This window comes from Rattus norvegicus, chromosome 3 (genome assembly GCF_021556685.1).
Source record: "Rattus norvegicus strain SHRSP/BbbUtx chromosome 3, alternate assembly SHRSP_T2T, whole genome shotgun sequence".
Taxonomy (NCBI): Eukaryota; Metazoa; Chordata; class Mammalia; order Rodentia; family Muridae; genus Rattus; species Rattus norvegicus.
This window is the reverse complement of record NC_141536.1, coordinates 12,497,078-12,516,364: the sequence shown is the minus strand read 5'-3', so window position 1 is coordinate 12,516,364 and position 19,287 is coordinate 12,497,078. Positions and strand designations below refer to the sequence as shown.

The 19,287-nt window shown below is 50.8% G+C and overlaps 1 protein-coding gene across 4 annotated transcripts in view; it reads right to left on the bottom strand.

The window, feature by feature from the left end:
- Window positions 1-332: 332 nt before the first annotated feature.
- Window positions 333-19,287, bottom strand: part of Nup188 (nucleoporin 188) — a 56,349-nt gene continuing 37,394 nt past the window's right edge. For 2 of the 4 annotated variants that reach the window (XM_087653536.1, XM_087653537.1), the window contains exons 21-44: window positions 18,435-18,555; window positions 18,263-18,329; window positions 17,284-17,412; window positions 16,319-16,458; window positions 13,883-13,989; window positions 12,647-12,853; window positions 12,394-12,563; window positions 11,268-11,337; window positions 10,908-10,975; window positions 10,267-10,462; window positions 7,407-7,484; window positions 7,088-7,173; window positions 6,720-6,865; window positions 6,302-6,483; window positions 4,214-4,417; window positions 3,996-4,088; window positions 3,180-3,338; window positions 2,797-2,934; window positions 2,220-2,294; window positions 1,898-2,137; window positions 1,484-1,615; window positions 1,216-1,289; window positions 988-1,117; window positions 335-875 (exon numbers count right to left, since the gene is read on the bottom strand). In XM_087653536.1, coding sequence (XP_087509662.1) covers window positions 699-875; window positions 988-1,117; window positions 1,216-1,289; window positions 1,484-1,615; window positions 1,898-2,137; window positions 2,220-2,294; window positions 2,797-2,934; window positions 3,180-3,338; window positions 3,996-4,088; window positions 4,214-4,417; window positions 6,302-6,483; window positions 6,720-6,865; window positions 7,088-7,173; window positions 7,407-7,484; window positions 10,267-10,462; window positions 10,908-10,975; window positions 11,268-11,337; window positions 12,394-12,563; window positions 12,647-12,853; window positions 13,883-13,989; window positions 16,319-16,458; window positions 17,284-17,412; window positions 18,263-18,329; window positions 18,435-18,555 — 3,189 coding nt within the window. In that variant the 3' untranslated portion in view covers window positions 335-698. Of the gene's footprint in view, window positions 876-987; window positions 1,118-1,215; window positions 1,290-1,483; window positions 1,616-1,897; window positions 2,138-2,219; window positions 2,295-2,796; window positions 2,935-3,179; window positions 3,339-3,995; window positions 4,089-4,213; window positions 4,418-6,301; window positions 6,484-6,719; window positions 6,866-7,087; window positions 7,174-7,406; window positions 7,485-10,266; window positions 10,463-10,907; window positions 10,976-11,267; window positions 11,338-12,393; window positions 12,564-12,646; window positions 12,854-13,882; window positions 13,990-16,318; window positions 16,459-17,283; window positions 17,413-18,262; window positions 18,330-18,434; window positions 18,556-19,287 lie in introns of all 4 variants that reach the window. The other 2 variants (NM_001427655.1, XM_087653538.1) reach the window with 2 other exon arrangements.

Sequence of the window (19,287 nt, the reverse complement as noted above, 5' to 3'; positions counted from 1 at the left end):
GAGGGACAAGAGGTCATCTACCTCTTCAAGATACTACAGTTTGCAAGTGGCAGGCAGGGAGCCCCACACAGCCTGCTTTTGGAGCATCCCGTGTGGGCATGCTTTATTTTAGGTGGTCCCAGTGGGCATGCTGGGGCTTCACGGTGGGAAGACCTGTATACACTGACAGACCTAGTCTCTCTTGTGTGCCTGTCCTGAGAGTCTGCTCAGGACTAGATGGGCAGGTACTGGTAAGTCAGCCATCAACAGGAATCCTGCCATCTCCAGCCACCCCTTATCCCCAACATCTGGGGCTTCTGAAAGTCGTCGCACAACAGACTCTAAAGGCCCAGTCTATAAACAGCACTTTTAATATTTGTATAAATAGACCACAGTATTATCAAAAAAACTGCAAGAATAGATCATGGAAAACCCTCACTCACACAGGTCTCTCCTGTGCTGCGGCACCCTGGGCCTCCCTGGCTGGTTAAGTGCCACGGGAACGCTCAGAGGACGGGGCCACCTTAGGGTGCTGTCAGTCTGAGCACCCAGACCCTTTGTCCTCTGCCCGTGCTGTTGACCTCTTCAGCTATATAAAAATAATGTCAGCGGGCGGGCGTGAGGAGGACGAAGGGAGTGGCTTGCTCAGTGGCAGCAGCCTCTGCCCAGGCTGCAGTGCAGGCTGGGAGGGAGCAGCAAGTAGACAGCCCTCCTTTGCCCTATCTCTGCACGTGCCGGACAAAGGCTTGCACAAGTTGGATCAGAGGCTCCTGAGACTCTGGGCTAGCTTTGGATAGAGAGGTGGCTTTGCCCTGTGGTGAGGGCAGGACTCCAGCAGCAGGGGAGCTGGGGGCTCCCCTTCTGAAGTAACGTGAGAGGCTGGAAAGCAATGTGCTCTGCAAGAAAAGCATCAGATTAATGAGATCCCGGGCCACTGTTGCTGACCCCAAATGACAAGACAGGTGGCATCCACACAGCCTTCCCCGCTGGCCAGCCCTACATCCATACCAGCTCTGAGCTCAGCTCCTGCTTCATCCGCTGCTTGTCCCGGGGGTGCACAGCCGGGTCCCTGAGGTAGCGTACTGCTTGGGAGATGAGCAGATAGAAGCAGTTCTCCATGGTGAACATCAGGAGGGACCTGGAGCGGCAGGTATGGGTAATGTTGGACAAACATGGCGGAGCCACAGACGGAAGAACCACAGCCCACACTGCCCAGGCCTCAACACTCGGCCTTACTTTAATGTCCGGGTCCCTTCTGCTTGTGTGCTGAGGCCCACCGCCTGGGTGAGGGATTCCTTTTTCTTGTCCAGCTAGAGGAAGCAATATAAGAATCAAGTTGGCAGTAAGAGTGACCAGTTAGAGAACTTGTATACCAGTTATCCCCTGGTACTCATGGGAACTCCAGCGTGCCCCTGAAGGAAGAGGCCTAGGCTCCAGAGGCTGGATGTGTTCCGTAGTTCCAAAACAAGTGGAAAGTTGTGTGGGGCCTACCTCACCAGCTTACCTCTCCAAGCATGTTGAGGGCCACATTCACTGTGGCCAAGAGGGTTCCGAAGGAGGGGGCTACTTCAGAGTCAAAAGTGGGAGTGGTGAAACTCAGGGCAAATAGAAAGTTGTACTCAGCAAGATCCAGGGACTGGAAGACAAAAAACAGCACTCTTGGGGTTGGGGATTTAGCTCAGTGGTAGAGCACTTGCCTAGGAAGCGCAAGGCCCTGGGTTCGGTCCCCAGCTCCGAAAAAAAAGAACCAAAAATAAATAAATAAATAAATTAATTAATTAAAAACAAAAACAAAAAAAAAAACAGCACTCTGGAACTTGCCGGGGGCTCTCCAAGGCACAGCATAGTAGACTGCAAAGCCCAGGTTCAAGGCTGGTTGTGGAAACCAAAGCATTTGTTTTGAGGTGGCAACCAATACCTGGTCCAGCAGGATCTGGCAGACATCCGGAGTGAAGTGGCGCAGGGCTGCCAGGGTCCTGCTGAGAATCTTGAGAAGGCCATACTGGACTGTGTGTAAGGCTCGCTGTTCTGAGGCCTCAGTGTCAGCAATAGGCTGCTTGGAGGAGCAGCCAGATGGGGTAGCCAGAACGGTGGTGGTGGTGGATGGCCGATGAACTCGGGGAGTGACAGCCGAAGGGAGGCCATCGCCATTTTTGTTCTGAGAAGAGTCAAGAAATGAAGGTTAAGTCGTGGGAGACCAAGGGCGGTGCTGGCAGTGGTGACAGCTGGGGGCCTTTTACCTGTAGGTAGTGCTGCAGCATCTTGCGACTGTGTAGGAGGGAAGTGCAGGCCTGGCACAAGTAACCCAGGTTCACCTGGGACACAGGAGGGACAGAAAAAACTCATGGAGGCCACCCTATGAACACATGTCCCCCTGCGATGCCAGCACGTCTCCCCTCTCATTGACTGATGCTCTAACCAGCAGGGCTCAGGCCTGGAGTGCTTCCCTGCACTGCTGGCATATGACAGTCCTCAGACATCAGTCAGGTGGGGATCACTACTGTTTCCACACTGAAGAAGGGACAGAGGTGATGGGACTGGCCAATGTCATAGAGACAATAGCCATGGCCACAGCCCTAAAGCCTGTGGGCTCCTCCAGCTTCAGGCCTTCTCCTGAGGGTTCTGAACCTAAGTCTACCTCATTGAGCCCAAGTTCTCGTCCAGTCTCACTTCACTATGGAGGAAGATCTAACCTAAGTAAGCAGCCCCAAGCAAGAAGCCCACGTTCAGAGACAGCCTACAGTTCCCTGAGGATGTCCACTGACTCCCTGCCCCTCATCTGCCCACACCCTCTAAGAAGCCGTGTGCGAGGCCCACCTGAACATCACGCATGAGCTGAGGCAGGTGGAAGTGCCACTCCTTCCTGAAGTGGGACAGTTGTAGGATGAAGCCCACAGTGTGATCTGCCTCCTCCAGGCAGGCTAGACTCTGTACTGTCCTCACGGCATTGAGACACTGTGAGGACAGGACAGCAGAGAATGCTCAGGGACCTGCACACCATGTCCACCTACCTATAAAGATTAGGGCCTGGGCCCACACATGCTTAGGGGCTGGCATTACAATGAAGGCTTCCCCTTGGTCAGGTGACTCAAGGCAGATTTCTTGAGATACCTCAAAAATAAGGGAATCGATAGCCCAAGTCCCACAGCCACCTGCAATGGCTTTGAGTACCACTTTCTGTGAGGTAGGCAGCCCCTCACCTGCAAGGTCCGCTCCTGATGGACACCCACAAAGTCTAGGGCCTCAGTCAGGAAATTGTAGCGTAGAGTCTTGAGCAACCGCTCCATCAAGGACATGGAGAGGCGGTAAACTCCTGGCCAGGACGGGGCATCCAGGGACTTTCGAGAGGTGCTGGGTGTCTATGGCAAATGGCACAAAGACTCAGGATGGCTGCGACAGGAACGCACTCAGAGCAGCAGAGCCTCTTTGTGGCCCAGTTGCTGGAAAGAAAAGTCTCTTCGAGTGGACACTTGCCACTAGGTATGACGAGAGCTAGGAGGGGCAAGGCTACCAGACTCAGCAAGAGCACCAGGTTCCAAACCCAGTCCGCCATTAGTCAGACTGTCCACTGGCCATACCCCTGCCCTCCTCTGGCCCTCTACATGTTCCTGCTAAATTGAGAGAGGTTCAGCTAGATGAAGACTTAACAGGCATGGCGTGTCCAATAAGAGGTGCTGTGCGATGGTTCACACTAAGACACACCTGCTGCCGGCCCTCAGGCTTGGGGAAGAGAAGACATGATGGATGCAAGTACAAACTGCCTTCTGAGGGGATGACAGCGTCCAGGCTAATAGCCTGGCCCTGGTGGCACTGATGTTGTTTGGATCAGACTGGAGCCAGACCCACGCTAAGCACATACTCAGGGGCTTTCTGGCAGCTACATTCCTCTCATTAGCCATGAGTCAAGGGCAGGAAGCCCCATGCCACCAGGGAACTGGGATGAAACAGGAAGAACAGCAAGGTGGGCACCTGTCACCTGAGAGCTACAGGGGGCCAGAGCCTGGGCACGAACTCACCTGTCCTGTGCCATTGCTGCTCAGCTGGTATACACTCAAGAGGGGCAAGCAGATGCTCTGCGTGATGCCAGCTCCAGCCACTGCTGTGGCTCCCTAGCAGAAAAACCCATCATTAGATGGAGCCCGGGAAGGTTTGCCAAGGACAGGAAGAGATCGGAATCAAACCATGGGGACCACCGAGCACCAGCAGAGTCTTCCCACCCGAGGCAGCCTCCTACCTGCTGGGTGCGAGCCAGGGTGAGGAGCAGGTGCAGCGCAGCCTCAGTAAAATGCAGGTTCTGCTTCATGCGGAGGCTCACCTCCAGGGTGGTGAGCAGCGTGGGCAGAATGGGGAGCCTTCGGGTCACCTGCAGCCACGAGTCCCCATCCTCATCCACCTCACAGAGCTCCTTTGCCAGATGCAGTCCCAGGACACATACCTGCTGGTAGTCAGGGCAACGACTGGGAAAGGTGGAAAGGCAGTAGCGGGAGGGGAGGGGAGAGTGCTGGGCCTGGCCTCCAGGGCTCCTCTCAGGAGTGTGACTGGGCCACTGGGCTTCTTGTCTGTGCAGCTGTGCCATCTCTTCAGGCAGGCATGGCAAGTCCACCCCACTCTACACTGGCAGTCGGAGGGGCCTCCATCTGCAACCTTAGGCTCTATTCAAACACCAGCGTTTTATACCCCTCTGCTTGTTTGTGTGTCAGAGACAAGATTTCTGTGTGTACTCCTCACTGTCCAGAACTCACTCTGTAGACAAGGCCTGCCTCAAACTCACCTCCTGAATGCTGGGATTAAAGGTGTGTGTCACCATAGCCTGTTACATGCTAATTTTAAAAATAATTTATTATTTGAGAATTTCATATTCATTTTGGTTATATTTATCCCACCAACTTCTCTCAGACCCACCTCCACCTCTCTACCCACCTGACTTACTTTCTTAATCTTGGAATGTTAGTACACGCCTTAATCTCAGCTCGGGGAGGAAGAGGCAGTCAGATTTCTGTTTGGGGCCAACCTGGTCTACAAAAGTGTGGCCCAGACCAGCCAAGGCTACATAGTCAGACCCTGTCCAAAACAAAACAAAAAAACTACCAGCAAGAAACACAGTGAGTCCATTGTGTTGCTGGACCCTGGAGCACAGTCCACTGAGCAGGGGTCACACCCTTAAAGAAACGGCCCCTTTCCTCAGGAGCCACAGTTGGCAATAGTAACACAGCTAGGGGTGGAGCTCTGATCAGCAAATAGAACCAGAACAGAACTCCCCGTGACATATAACTATCTAACTCCAGTTCCAGAGCATGTACTGTGCGCGTGCGTGTGTGTGCATGCATGTGTGTGTGTGCGTGTGTGTACACTAACACATATGCAGACAAAACACATGTTAGTACATGCTATCCATGCCTAAGGACTGGAGTTTGGTACTAGTAGCCACATAACAAGGCAGGAGTTCTCCAGCTTTGATGCATGCCAACACTCAGTAGACTTCCTAGGTTTTAGTCTGCCTGAGAACCATGAGCGCCTGGCTCAGGAGAGACTCTACTTCAAGAATAACACACACTTAGTTGTGACTACTGCCCATACCAAGGCACTAAGACTCCCCAGCATCAGCACACTTCCTGTTTCCCTCTAATAGTACCTGCTTTCACCCCATGTAAAACATACCTGAAATTCTCTTGAGAACTAGTGTACACACCTGTAACTCTAGCACTCAGGAGGCTGAGGCAGGAAGTTAAGAGGCTAGCCTGGGCTACAAAGTAGGACTCTACCTCAAAAAAAAAAAAAAAAAAAAAAAAAAAAAGCTGGTAGTGACCAAATAACCTAGCGGTCGTGATACCCAGCTTAAAACCATGGTTCTAGGCAGGCGTGGTCGAGTGTGCCTTTAATCCCGGCTATTGGGCGGAGAAGACAGAGGCAAGAGGACAAAGGGCAACAGACCTCTGTAGGTTGTAGGTCAGCCTGGCCCATAAAGCAAGTCCCAGGAAGCCAGGGCTGTTATGGAGAAACCTTCTTCAGTCCTGCCCCCACCAAAGGAAAGACTGTTCCACACTGTATCCGTTACCTCTTCCTGAGTCCTGAGGTTAAGGAGCCTGTGTCTGCCCTCTAAAGCAGCCCACCCCGCCCTCACTTTACTTTGCTCACACCAGCCGGGGCTTACACAGAAGATGCTGACCTGAAACCGCTCACACTCTTCGTGGTCCAATCTCCCTGGCCCACGATGCCTGCCTGATAATGCTGACATGGCTGGAAGCCACGCCTCTCCAAGTGCTTCCCTCAAAGCCCTGAGCCCCCGGGGCTCTGGGTTCCTCAGGTTCCCACCTTCCCTCACCCCGTCACGCTGGTCCTTGTGCCGGGGCCGAGGGCAGTCATCTGTTTCCATGCTGTCTTTGTCTTCGGCAGCACTGCCTGATGCCAGGCTGTGGCGGGTCTGGTCAAAGAGTGCAATCACCTCTTCCTGGAGGGTCTCGCAGACATTCAGCACCAGCTGGGAGTACTGGGGGATTTCGCTTACTGCAGAACAGACGGGAAGGGTGCTGGCACACAAGGAAGGCCATTCTGACCGCACACCAAGGCTTTCTTCCTAGGCAGGGGCTGGAAAGGCAGTTGTGTACCAAGAGGAAGGGCGCCACACTACTGGGAGGGGAAGGGATGGTGGGAAAGAAAGTATCCTGGGGTAGAAATCCCAACACTGAAATCTCAAGTCTCACAGCAAGTGCGTGTGGCCCGTGTTAGGCGCTGGTGCTCACCTCGAAGCTCCTTCATCTGTAACACTGTGATGAATGCAGAGAACACCTTGGCCTTGGTCTTCTCCATGAGCTGCTGGTCTGCCTGGAGCACCCCTTCCAGGACCTCTGTCAAGGGCCCAAGGATTTTATCCACAGCACCCAGCTCTCTGAAAGAACAAGGCAGAGGAGCATGCCTCACTCACTGTCCCCTGCCCCTCAGAAGCCACAAGCAGTTTCCCTCACTGCAGGCTTGTCTGCTGAGTTGCTCCATTCCCTGTAAAGTATACAAGCCCCCTTGTCCCCTCCTGGAAAGGAAGGGTTGTCAGAAAGGGTGGGCAGGCAGTGCTGGGGCAGATGGAGCCTCAGGTCACCTCTCGGGGTGCACTCACCTCTTCCACTGCCGCAGGAGGATGAGCAGCAGAGTGCACATCATGGAGCCCAGCCGGAGGCAGTTCACTGATGTTGCCACAAGGAGCTGAAGAGAGGAACAGCAGAGAGTCAGGAGTCTGGCTGCTTAGAAGCAGACATCGCTGCAAAGATACAGAGTATCTTTGCCCCGTGCCCTCCTTGCCTAACGCTGGCCTCTCACAAGTGCAAGGTGCTGGGCACCTCCTCACTACCTCCCAGGCCATTTGAGCCCTGACCGACTGCCGGACCGTGAGCTCGCTCTGTGACCTCAGGGGAAGGGAGACTCTCAGGGATACTTACTAATGCTTTGGTCCCGTCAAGCACATCAAGAAAAAGCTGGCGCCGCACTGCCACGTCAGTCAAGTTCATGATGTCTGCCTGCAATGGGTGGGATGATTATGTTCAGGGACAGACTTTAGGAGCCAAGAAATGAAGGCCTTCATGAGGCCATTTCCAATTGGAATGTCATCAGGGCCCTGATGAGAATGACGCTTCAAGCCTTGCAGATTTTTGGCTCCCCTGACGTCTGCTCAGAATCAAGCCCACACTGGCCTCCTCGGCAGAATTACAAACATCCTCCCTGTACAGGCTCGGCACTCTTCACAGGCTTCCCAAGGCTCAGGAAGGTCACCTGCCTTCTGACCTGCAGCCCCACCAGTGCTCACTGTAGTGCAGCCCTCCCCACAACCTCCCTCTCTTGGGTTGTTTGAAACTGGTCTCACCAAGTTATGTCGCCGGTCCCTAACTCATGTTCCTCTGTGCCTCAGCTGCCCCGTTAGCATGTGCCAACTACAAGTGGCTCTTCAATGGTTTCTGTACGTACCGAGAGCTTTCTCCTCCTGCACTTGACACCTGCAACTTCATCTGCCTAGACTTCTTGCCTGACAGGCTCTCTGCTTGAGGCTGCTTCACATACTTATGTGTCTGGGGCATTACTTCAGAGGCCACCATGACTACTCTTACACAAGTAGTACAATCTCATGTTACATTTTCATCTGTAAATTTATAACTAAGTCCTCATCTCTCTTTCCTTCTTAACATATAGTGTCTCTATGTAGCCCTGGTGGTCCAGTAACTGACTTTGTAGACTAGGCTGGTCTCAAACTCAAAGATCCACCTGCCTCTGCCACTGGAGTGCCAGGATTAAAGGCATGTACCACCATCGCTCAGCACCCCTCCCCCCCATGCTTTCATACATTACGTCACAACAAAAGCCCCTCCCCCCAACTCCTCTGAGTCCTCCTCCCCCCTTCTTCTCCATTTCCATTAAAAAAAGAGCAGGCCTCCCTCCCAGGCATATCAATTAGCACAGCATAACAAGTTGCTTTAAGACTAATTAGAAACTCTCCTATCAAGACTGGAAAGGCAACTGAGGCACCAGGAAAAAGATCCCAAGCAGGGAGCTGAGTCTCTGTGAGGCTCTAGGAGCAGAGTTAGCTGATTCTGCAGGTGGGCCATCTTTCTCCTGCTGTCCTCACCATGTGACCAGGCTTCCCTGCCTACTACTGCTTATCCTGTAGCGATAGTTCTGGAGTTTTGATTTCTTTAAACAAACAGAAATGTTTAAGAATGTGCTTTTGTTTTACTCCCAGGTGTGGAATATGGGGGTACTTCAGAGAGTCCACAGCCCCTGACTACGATTTGCCTTGTAGTCTGGCAGGGTTAAGGTTTGACAACTGCAGATAGTTTCTGCAGTTGTGTGGGACACTGGGAATCCTGGGGACTTTTCAGAGGGCATATAAATGCTACAGTCCCATAGGTGGGTTGTTGGGTAGTCGTGTGTAAAGAAGAAACAACAAGAAGAAATCAGATATTCTACGGCAAAGATCAAACTTGCCCCTAGGAACTTGTATGCCTCTAATCAGCAGGAAGTAGTCTAATGATAATGCTGCCTCCTGTCTGACCCCTGACTTTTTATTCAGGGATCTCTTTCCTGTCTATCCTTTCCTCTCTCCTATCTAGTGTTACAGGGTTGGAAGGGTAGAAGAAAAGGGGAGGAGAAGCAGCCAAAGTCCAGCTATAATATCTCTGGTGCCTGCAGGTATGGAACAAATATTTTAGTAGTCATGGCAGGGAGGGAGGGAGGGAGGAAGGGAGGGAGGGAGGGAGGGAGGGAGGGAGGGAGGGAGGGAGGGAGGGAATTAAGGTTCATCAGGTCAGTTTCCAGAAGGCAGAGAACAGAGGTACAACTTAAGAACTGCTGTTTGCTTGAACTCCTTTTCTTCCCCTAGAGAAGGGGCTCACTGTGTAGCTCTAGCTGTCCTGGAACTCACTCTGTAGACCAGGCTAGCCTGGAACTTTCGAGATTCACCTGCCTGCACAGCGAGTACTGGGATTAAGGCTGTGCACCGCCCCAGGCTACTGTTGTATTCGAAAGGCAGCAACATGGACATTCCCCTATCAGACAGGCAAGCCTTGCAGTGGTCTGCAGGCTCAGGGGTCTAAAGGCAGACTGCATGCTGGAGAACAAGTCAGACAGATGGGCAAGGTTTTTGGAATGAGGAGACCCATGCCAAGGTCCAATTGTAATTAAGTAAGATAAGGTCCAGATGCCTTGAGGAAGAACAGTTCAACACCACGTGCTATAGCAAAACAAACAGTGCCAAACCGAAAGATGCCAAGAATGGTGCAAACTCTTCCCAAACACCAGCTTTCTCTCTATGCTCACTGGTAAGGAAGGCACTTGCTGCATAAGCCTGATGGCCGGGGTTCACATAAAGGTGGGACTGACCCCCAAATCTGTTTCCGACCTCCACACATGTGCATACACTAATAATAAGTAAAAAATTTTAAGACTCACTATACAGTGAAGAGACAATGGCCTTCGTCCTTTTCCTAGAACCAACGGAAAAACACAGCACTCTAAGAGATCTGGGCCTACCGCAGCTGCAGCCTCAGATGAATCACAGACATCTACAGCATCCAGAAGGCACAGCCCCAGGGGCAAAGGTGCTCCCTAGACCTATCCTTCAGGCTATCTGACGGGTTTGGAACTGCTTCTGTGTCCTGTCCCCAAGCCTGCCCATCCTCATCTCTTGGCGTACAGTGTCTGCATTTCAGGGACGAACTCTGGTTTACTATCCTAGGAGCTGCACGAGCTAGGCAGCTCAGCAGATCACCGCTTCCCACTAAAGCAGAGCCAGGAGGCTGGGAGGCTTACGTGACTGGTAGCAACGATGAGAAGCGTCCTCCAGGCGGACACCAGCATCTGATACTCTAGCAAGGACGTGCAGCTGTTGCCCTCTGTCTCAGCCATGTAAACTGCCAGAGACTTGACGTACCCCGACCAGTAGGCAAAGCGTTTCTCACTGGAAAACTTCTTGAGTGTATCTTTTAATGACTGGTCCAATGAACCCCTATACAACATACAAACCAGAGTCAGGGTTCAGAAGTGCATGGAGCTGAGATGGGCACATGGCAGCCAGCTCTAGGGTCAGGTCCCAAGGAACGAGCGAAACTGAGGCCTTTTCAGAAAAGCCTCTAACTCCATCAAATCCCAGCAACCCAAAACCTACTGCACAACTCTTCTGACAGCATAAATGCCACCAGTGCCCTGGTCAGGACACTGACCCTCCATAAATGGGCCTGACCATCCTCTTGTGTGCCCTGCTTACCGACCACGCATTCTGTGATAGGTCCCCACCATCTCCCACCCCCCCATCTTTGGTTAAAATCCCATGGGAGGGGGCTAGGGACATGGCTCATTGGTGAAGCACTTGCTCAGCATGAAAATGCCCAGAGTTTGAGCCCTAGTACTAAATAACAACAACAACAACACCCCCGGAAGGGGGACGGACTCACTTAACTACATAGTAGATCTCCAAACATATTATCTTCATGATGAGGGCACAGGTTTCCAGGATGCTGGGCTGTGGAGGGAGGGAAAACACACCAATCACATGTAACAAACCTCCACACCCACCTGGTGCCAGAAAGGGCCTAACGCTCAGAAAACATTAAACTCTGCTTCCTGGGAAGCGAAAGGCAGAGGCCACTGGACAGGGCGCCGTGTCCAGTGTGGAGTTGCTAGAGCAACAGAGCAGCCATGTCCGTCTGTTTCCCAGAGGACAGGAGGCAAGCACTGCTCTGCAGATGGGGCTGCTGTAACCTGAGGCAGGGTCCTTTCCTTAATGCCTCTGCCCTGCCCTCCACAGAGCTCACCTCAGATGTCTCTGAAGGAGGAGAGAGAGTTCCAAACAGCGGACTCGTTAAATTCTCCCAAAACCTGGGTCTAGGATAAAAACACGTGTTGAGATGCCTCTGGTCCCCCATGCTGGTATTTTTTCATGCTTTAATATCCCAAACCTAAAATGTTTCTCATAAATCAATTATTCTTATGTAAACATAAAAAGTCCATAAATAAAACTGCATCTTCCACTTAACAAGTGCAATTGGGAGCCAGGCAGTAGCTGCACAAGTCTTTCATCCCAGCACGTGAGAGGAAGAGGCAGAGGCCAGCCCACTCTACAGAGTGAGTTCCAGGACAGCCAGGGCTACACAGAGAAACCACCTCAAAAAACCCAAAACCAAACCAACCAACCAACCAACCAAACAAACAAACAACAAAAAAGAGAGAATAAAATAAGAGTGCAAGAGACAACCGCCAACACTGATGATCTGAGTTCAGTTCCCAGGACCCACATCATAGAAGCCAGACATGTTGTCCTATGTCCACACTTAGCTCTGTGACATGTGCTTACAACCCACAGAAAAACCTAAAAAACAAAACGAAACAACCACAAAACTACCCTTTGTTTTTTAACTATTTAAAAAATGAAAACAAGAGCTGGAGAGATGGCTCAGCGGTTAAGAGCACGGACTGCTCTTCCAGAGGTCCTGAGTTCAATTCCCCAGCAACCACATGTTAGTTACTTCACATCTGTCTGTAACTCCAGTTCCAGGGGATCTGATGCCCACACACAGACGTACATACAGGTAAAACACCAATGAATATAAAATAAAAATAACTTTAAAAAAGCAAAACACAAAAACCCTAGCCAGGTGTGGTGATCAAAACCTTTAATCTCTGCAAGTGGGAAGCAGAGGGCTGCAGGTCTACATAGCATGCTCCAGGTCACCCAATCCTACTTGTGACCCTGTACCCAAAAAGCAAATAAATGAATAAAAAGAATAAAAGAAAGAAAAAGACATCTAAGAGACCCTGGTACTGAACTGTGTGCTAAGTAAGTATTCCATGCATAATCTGGTGAACTCACAAGAAACCTACTTCATTTTATAGACAAGATCAGGCAAGCTCATGCATCAGCTAGCACCCAAGGGGACATACTTGGTTCTGAGGACGAGCATGGCACTGTCCCTACGGTCCTGCCACAGGGCGTGAAGGAAGGCGATGGCTGCACGGTGCAGCAGAGGTGGGCACCAGTATCGATCCTGCTGCTGGGAGTCGATCAGCTCCAGCACCACATGGAGACAACTCCACACGCCAAGGCTGAATTCCTACAGCAGGACAGGGGGCGTTCAAGTTCCAGGACAGTGCTGCCAAAAAGCCCTCACCCAGCTTTAACAAAGTGCAGGCTGACCTTGGAGCCACTGCTGCCGTCCTTCACCTCCAGATTCAGAAACAGCTCGATGAGGCCTGGCTGGGTCTCCACAGCCACTGTAAGGAACTCCAGGATCATGACTTTGATGCGCATGTCCTCAATCTTGCTCTGAAGGCGGGTCAGGAAGGCATCACGGATGGCAGCTGCGTCACTGCCCAGGCAAGCATACACTGACATTGGGGCTACCTGGAGACCAGGACACACAGGTTTGAGGTTCTAGGTCCGAAAGAATTTACAGAAGAAAGAGACGAAGAAGGCAGTAAGTGCTGGAGAGACACCAGTGACGTGCTTGCCGTACAAGCATGAAGACGAGTCCCGATCCTTAGGACTGTGTAAGAGCTGGGCTAGACGGACCGGTAATCCTAGTACTGCAGAGGCAGAAGCCAGAGGACTGTGGGTGCTGATGAGCCAGTGCAGCCAACTGACAAGCCCCAGACTCGATGCGACCGTCTTACGGCACGACCGAGGAAGACACCCACTGCTGACCTGCCTTTGGAACCCATGTGCATGCAGACGCACACGCTAAATGTTTCTCAAGTCTGAATTAAGTAAAAAATGAGGAGATACCTTTCTTTTAGACTGATGGAAGGATATAAAATTTGATGTTAAGAGTAAAAGGTGCAGGGGCTGGAGAGACGGCACAGTGTTTGTTAATACTTGCTCTCAGCCAGACATGGTGGCGCACACCTTTGATTCCAGAGTCAGGAGGCAGAGGCAGGCAGATCTCTATGAGTTTCAGGCTAGCATGGATGTGAGACTGTCTCAAAACCCCAACCTGCTCTTGTATAGAAGTCAGAGTTGGTTCCCAGCACCCACACGGTAGCTTATACCATCTGTAACTGCAGTTCCATGGGATCCAATTCCTTGTCCCCAATTCTCTGGGCACAGGCACACAGGTAGTGTGTGTACTTACATACACACGCAGACACACACACATAAAATCAGTAAGTCTAAGAAGAAAAATTGCCATGGAGAGCCGACTCAGCGATGAGAGCAGCGCTGCTCTTACAGACGAGTGCGTCTGACCCCTAGCAGGTGCGTCAGGCAGCTCGCAACCTCCTGGACCTCTAGTTTGGGGATCCCACATCTCTAGACTTGGTGCACACCCCATGCAAACACGTACGCAGGAGTAGGAAATGACACTCAGTGGGCAAGAGCTGGAGAGCAGCAGGGAAGCTTATGCCTCCCAACTCTAGCTAGCGACCTGGAGCCTACCGTGGCCAAACGTTTCAGCAGCTGGATGGCCAGGCGTGGCAAAGCTGGGTCATGTCTGTGGTAGATGTACTTGGCTAGGACAGCAATAAGGTTGTTCCCATGGGCACCTAAAGGAAAGCAAACAGAGAGCCAGGAACCCATTACAGTTCTTCCCAAACACCATCCACTGGGCGGACTAAGCTCAGGTGGCCAGCTCAGTCCTGTTCTCAGCAGCAAAGAGATAACCAGGATGTGGGGATAAACAGGTCAATACATTGCATTAATGCAAAGATATGTTTTAAAAGAAATGTTTAATAAATAGGTTATAAAAGGCACTGTACTGAAATTAAAAAAAAAAAAAAAAAAAAGTAAAAGAACCCGTCAGCAGGAGATGGTGAGACTGTCCAGCGGTAAAGGCTGAGTCAATCCTCCAAACCCACATGCTGGTGGGAGAGAGCCAAGTCCCACAGTCTGACCTCCACCTTCGGGCGCGTGCACACACACCACACACTCTACACACACACACACACACACACACACACACACACACACACACGCTCACTCTCTACACACGCACATTCTACACACACACACACATTCTACACACACACACACACATTCTACACACACACTCACACACACACACGCTCACTCTATACACACACACACACTCTACACACACATGCTCACTCTCTACACATACACATTCTACACACACATGCTCACTCTCTACACACGCACATTCCACACACACACACACCACACACTCTATACACACATACCACACACTCTATACACACACATTCTACACACACACATACACACACGCTCACTCTCTACACACACATGCTCACTCTCTACACACACACACACACACGCTCACACACACACACACACACGCTCACTCTCTACACACGCACATTCTACACACACACACACATTCTACACACACTCACACACACACACACACTCTACACACACATGCTCACTCTCTACACATACACATTCTACACACACACATGCTCACTCTCTACACACGCACATTCCACACACACACACACACCACACACTCTATACACACACACACCACACACTCTATACACACACATTCTACACACACACATACACACACGCTCACTCTCTACACACACATGCTCACTCTCTACACACACACACACACACTCACTCTCTACACACACACATTCTACACACACACACACGCTCACTCTTTACACACACACACACACTCTACACACACACACACACGCGCGGGCTCACTCTCTACACACATACATTCTACACACACACACACACACACACACACACACACACACACACACCACACACTCTATACACACACATTCAGAAAACACAAAACCCTTTGGCTGGACATAGTAGTGCACGCTTGTAATCTCAGCACTTTGGAGGTAAAGAAAGGAAGACTAAAAACCGAAGGGCAGGGGTCACTGAGAAGGCACAGTGGGTTAAGGTGCTTGCTGCTAAACCTGATGACCATAGTTCAACTCCCAGAACCCTCATAATGGAAAGAAAGAGCTGACACCCAGACATGATGAACACAAACATGACATATGTAACAAATTGAAACACAGGAGAAAAAAGGAGTCCCAGGGCATCCTTGGCTGTACAATCAATCTAAGGCCAGCCTGGCCATAACTGGTGCCAGAGCAGTGACTTAGTACTAGAGCACCTGCTAACACGCACAAAGCCCTGGGTTCAGACCCTGGCATAGCAAATGAAAAAAACAAGTCATAAGTGATTTTGACATGATATAAAAGCCTCGCTGTGATGTGAGCCATGTGCTTTGAAGGGCTTTTGTGCTTGTATTTTCAGGGTTGTCTGTGTTTTGAGAGATCTTGCCATACAGACTGGCTTATCATGGACTGGTGACAGAGAACTCCAGTTTTGCTGTCTTCACCAGCAGGTGGCCCTGGCCCTTCTCATGTGGGCATGAGCCAGGCCCTATGTCCTCTGCACACAGTCAATCGGCTGTCAGCTCTCTACACTTTTGTCATCACCGTGTCGGGATAGTGAGAACCATTACCCGCACCCTGCAGGTAAGAAACGTCTCACACTGTAGTCACTCTATGTGTTAGGCAGCCCTGGCTGAGTTTATTCCCCTGCCTCAGTCTCCCATGGACACTAGGGTCAGAGCCATATACTTCTACATCATTCTGGATGAGAAATCTGAGACCAACCCTAAATATGCCTGAGGTTCTCACACAGCTGAGCAACACCTAAATTTGAACCAAGGAAATATGACCCCAGTCTCCCTCCTTAAGTATCACTGTCATTAGAAGGAGTTCAGAATAAAATAGGAAGGGGTCCCCTTGTTACCAAGTCTAGAGAAACGAGCTGAAATCATTTCTGATGTGTAAGCATAGAGCATTAAATACACCTTTATGGGCAGACATGTGCCCAAGGAAGAGAAACACATACCATGCTGTGTGAGAGCCTGTTCCAGGGGGGACACCACATTAGAAGGAGGCTTCAGCCGAATAACATTGTTGGTGACAGAGAACGCCAGCTTCACTGTCTTGATCAGCAGTTGGCCCTGGCCCTGACCTTCTGGCCCATCACTAGGTGCCAAATGGAGATCACAGTTAGTTCCGATAAGACGGTCTCAGTCAGGGTGTGCTCTCACGAGCCAGACTGCAGTAGGAGCCCCATTCAGACTAGGAGAGGGAAGAGGCTATGCAGCAGCCACTAGCTAGGAAATACCACAGTTTTTTGTTTTCGTGTTTGGAGACAGGGTTTCTCTGTGTAGCCATGGCTGCTCTGGACCAGGCTGGCTTCAAACTCAGAGACTCACCTACCTGTTTCCTAAATTCTGGGATTAAAGGCCTGCCACCACCATCTTGCCGCAAAGTTATTAAAACAAAACAAAACAAAACTGCAAGGACCAGGAAAGCTATTATGAGATTGTCTTTACAAAAAGAGAAAGGAAACACCCCCCAGGGTACCCCATCAGCTTGGCGGCCTCCACAAGCCCTGAAGGGATTACTATACCAATAGACTTGCTAAAGACAGGGAAGCTCAAGTGGGCCAGCTTAAACAAAGGACTGCAGGTAAGTAAGGAAGGCAGACAGCAGGAGAACTAGTCTTTCCCAGAGATCAGCCGCCAGTTTATTATCTAACACAAATGGCTCAGCCCTGAAATCATAGACATATAGGCAACACCAAATGTACGAAGCTGACTGTATTTATACATTTATGAGCACACACTGGGCAGGTTATGTGTGTAGGCATTTGTGTGTTTAACAACACATCAATTTGAAGGTGTACAGGGGAGGGTGTGGAAGGAGTTGGAGGGAGAAAAGGGAATGAGAAAACAAACAAAGCGACTACACGTTAGGCTAAGATGGGTCTGAAGGTCAACGAGGCAGGCACAGAGGGGGCCCTACCTGCGGGGCTGAGCAGCCATCACCATGTCTATGGTGTCCACACCAATTCCCATGATGCTGATGACAGTCTGTCCAGCCTCGGTATAAGCCAGGCTGCAGATGCAGAGGGAAGGCAGGCTGGGCGTGTGGCTGGAAAAGAGGGGTCTCAGTCACTAGGAGCTCCTAAGCAGAGAGTAGAGCACTGCCCCAGGTGCCCCGCCAGCTGCCTGAAAGGAAGGTACTCTGAACACTAATGGATGAAACAGTTGCTTAAATAATCCAGGATTAACCCATTCATGCAATATACAGAAATGTTAAAACGACGAATATACAGATAAGTTTCAGTGCCGCGAGTGCATAAAGTAGAACAGTCTAGAACCTGCAGTGACTCGCTAAGAGGCACCTCTGAGGCGGTGGCACACTGCACTACACAGCCTTTCTGACAGACAGGCAGCATCTTTCATAACTACCCCAACAATTGATGTGTATAGACATGCGCCTTCATCTGTCCTTTTCTGTCCAGAAGGAAGAAGGACACTGAGCCAGTGGCCAGTGACCGTAAGCAGAGATGAATGAGATTTGGGTTTGTGTTAGTTAATTTTTGTCAACTTGACAAAGGTTAGTCCTTTGGGAAGAGGGAACTTCAACCGAGAAACACCCGCCCCGCCATTGGCCCAGGGGTTATTCCTTAGTGTAGGAGGGCCCGGCCTGTTGTGGGTGGGATCATCCCAGGGCAGGTGGCACTGGGGTATACAGGAAAGAAAGCCAAGCAAGCCAGTAAGCAGTGTTTCTTCAGCTCCTGCCTCCGGGTTCCTACCCTGACTCTCCTCAGTGACAGACTGGAATGTAGTAGACCTTTTCCTCACTAAGCTGTTTCAGACATGGTGTTTTAGCACAACAGTAAACATTCTAGTTAAGACAGGATTCAACTAAGGTGACATGTTGGGTAGAAACAACCAGTATAGTGTTTCCCCTGCTGAGCCCCACAATCCGCCATCACCTGCTATGCAGCTCTGTCTCTTGGCACAGGTTCAGTATTGCATGAATCAGCTCCAGAATCAGGCAACCTAGACTCCAGAAAAGACATGTGATGATGTGTTAATGACCTGCCTCAAAGAAGAGAGGGGAAGGCCTCCAGGGAGCAGACCTTCTGGGGTGTGTGCTGTCCTTACCTATGAGCTCCCGCACGCCGTGAGAGCTGTAGCGCCATTTGTGATAGCTGGGAAGCACCTCCTTCAACACGAACATCACGCAGGGCACCAGGCCTTGGCTCTGGGTACTACCGAGCTGTCCCTATGGGAGGGAGAGCGTGCTGTGAGGGCCTTGGCCACGTAAGGAGGCATCCTTTATTACTCAAGATTTAACCTCAAAAGCATAGACAGGTCCAAAGGAGAACCAGGAACACTTTAACCAAGAATAGAAGCAGACATCAGAAATTCCTACTTCAACTGAACCATGTGGTGAATGAAGAAAACAGCCAAGAAGGTGAGGTGACCATGTCACCAAAGGTGCTGACATGGAAGAGCACAAGGAAACTTAATCTGACAGGACAGACGTTCCCTATTCACCAGACACAGGACTGCCGACAACAAAGAAAGCTGCTTACCGACAATGACTGTCACCCATACTTGACGTTCTACTACCATGGGGCGTGGGAGGAGAGCACTGATGCCCCAAGCTCTCTCTATTAAGACAGTGCTGACTAATTCCAATTTCTCTATCTTAAACCGACTCCCACTTTGACTCAATGATTTCTCTCTAAGCCTTCACTTATTTCTACTGGAAGGATATGTGCAAGGTGCTGAGTGCTGTGTGTGTAGTAACGTTTATATTAAACCCCGGTCTCTAAGAAAGAACTACAGTCTCCAGGCCTCACCTTACTCTACAGCCCACACAGACTGTAAACCTGCTCTTTTTGTGTTGGGCTCCTGAGAAGCTTCGATTAGTCTTGGGACCCCAGGCTGGCTGCAGAGCTCTTTCCACGTGTGAGCCTCTGAACCCCGTCAGTCAGGGAGTGACTGAATA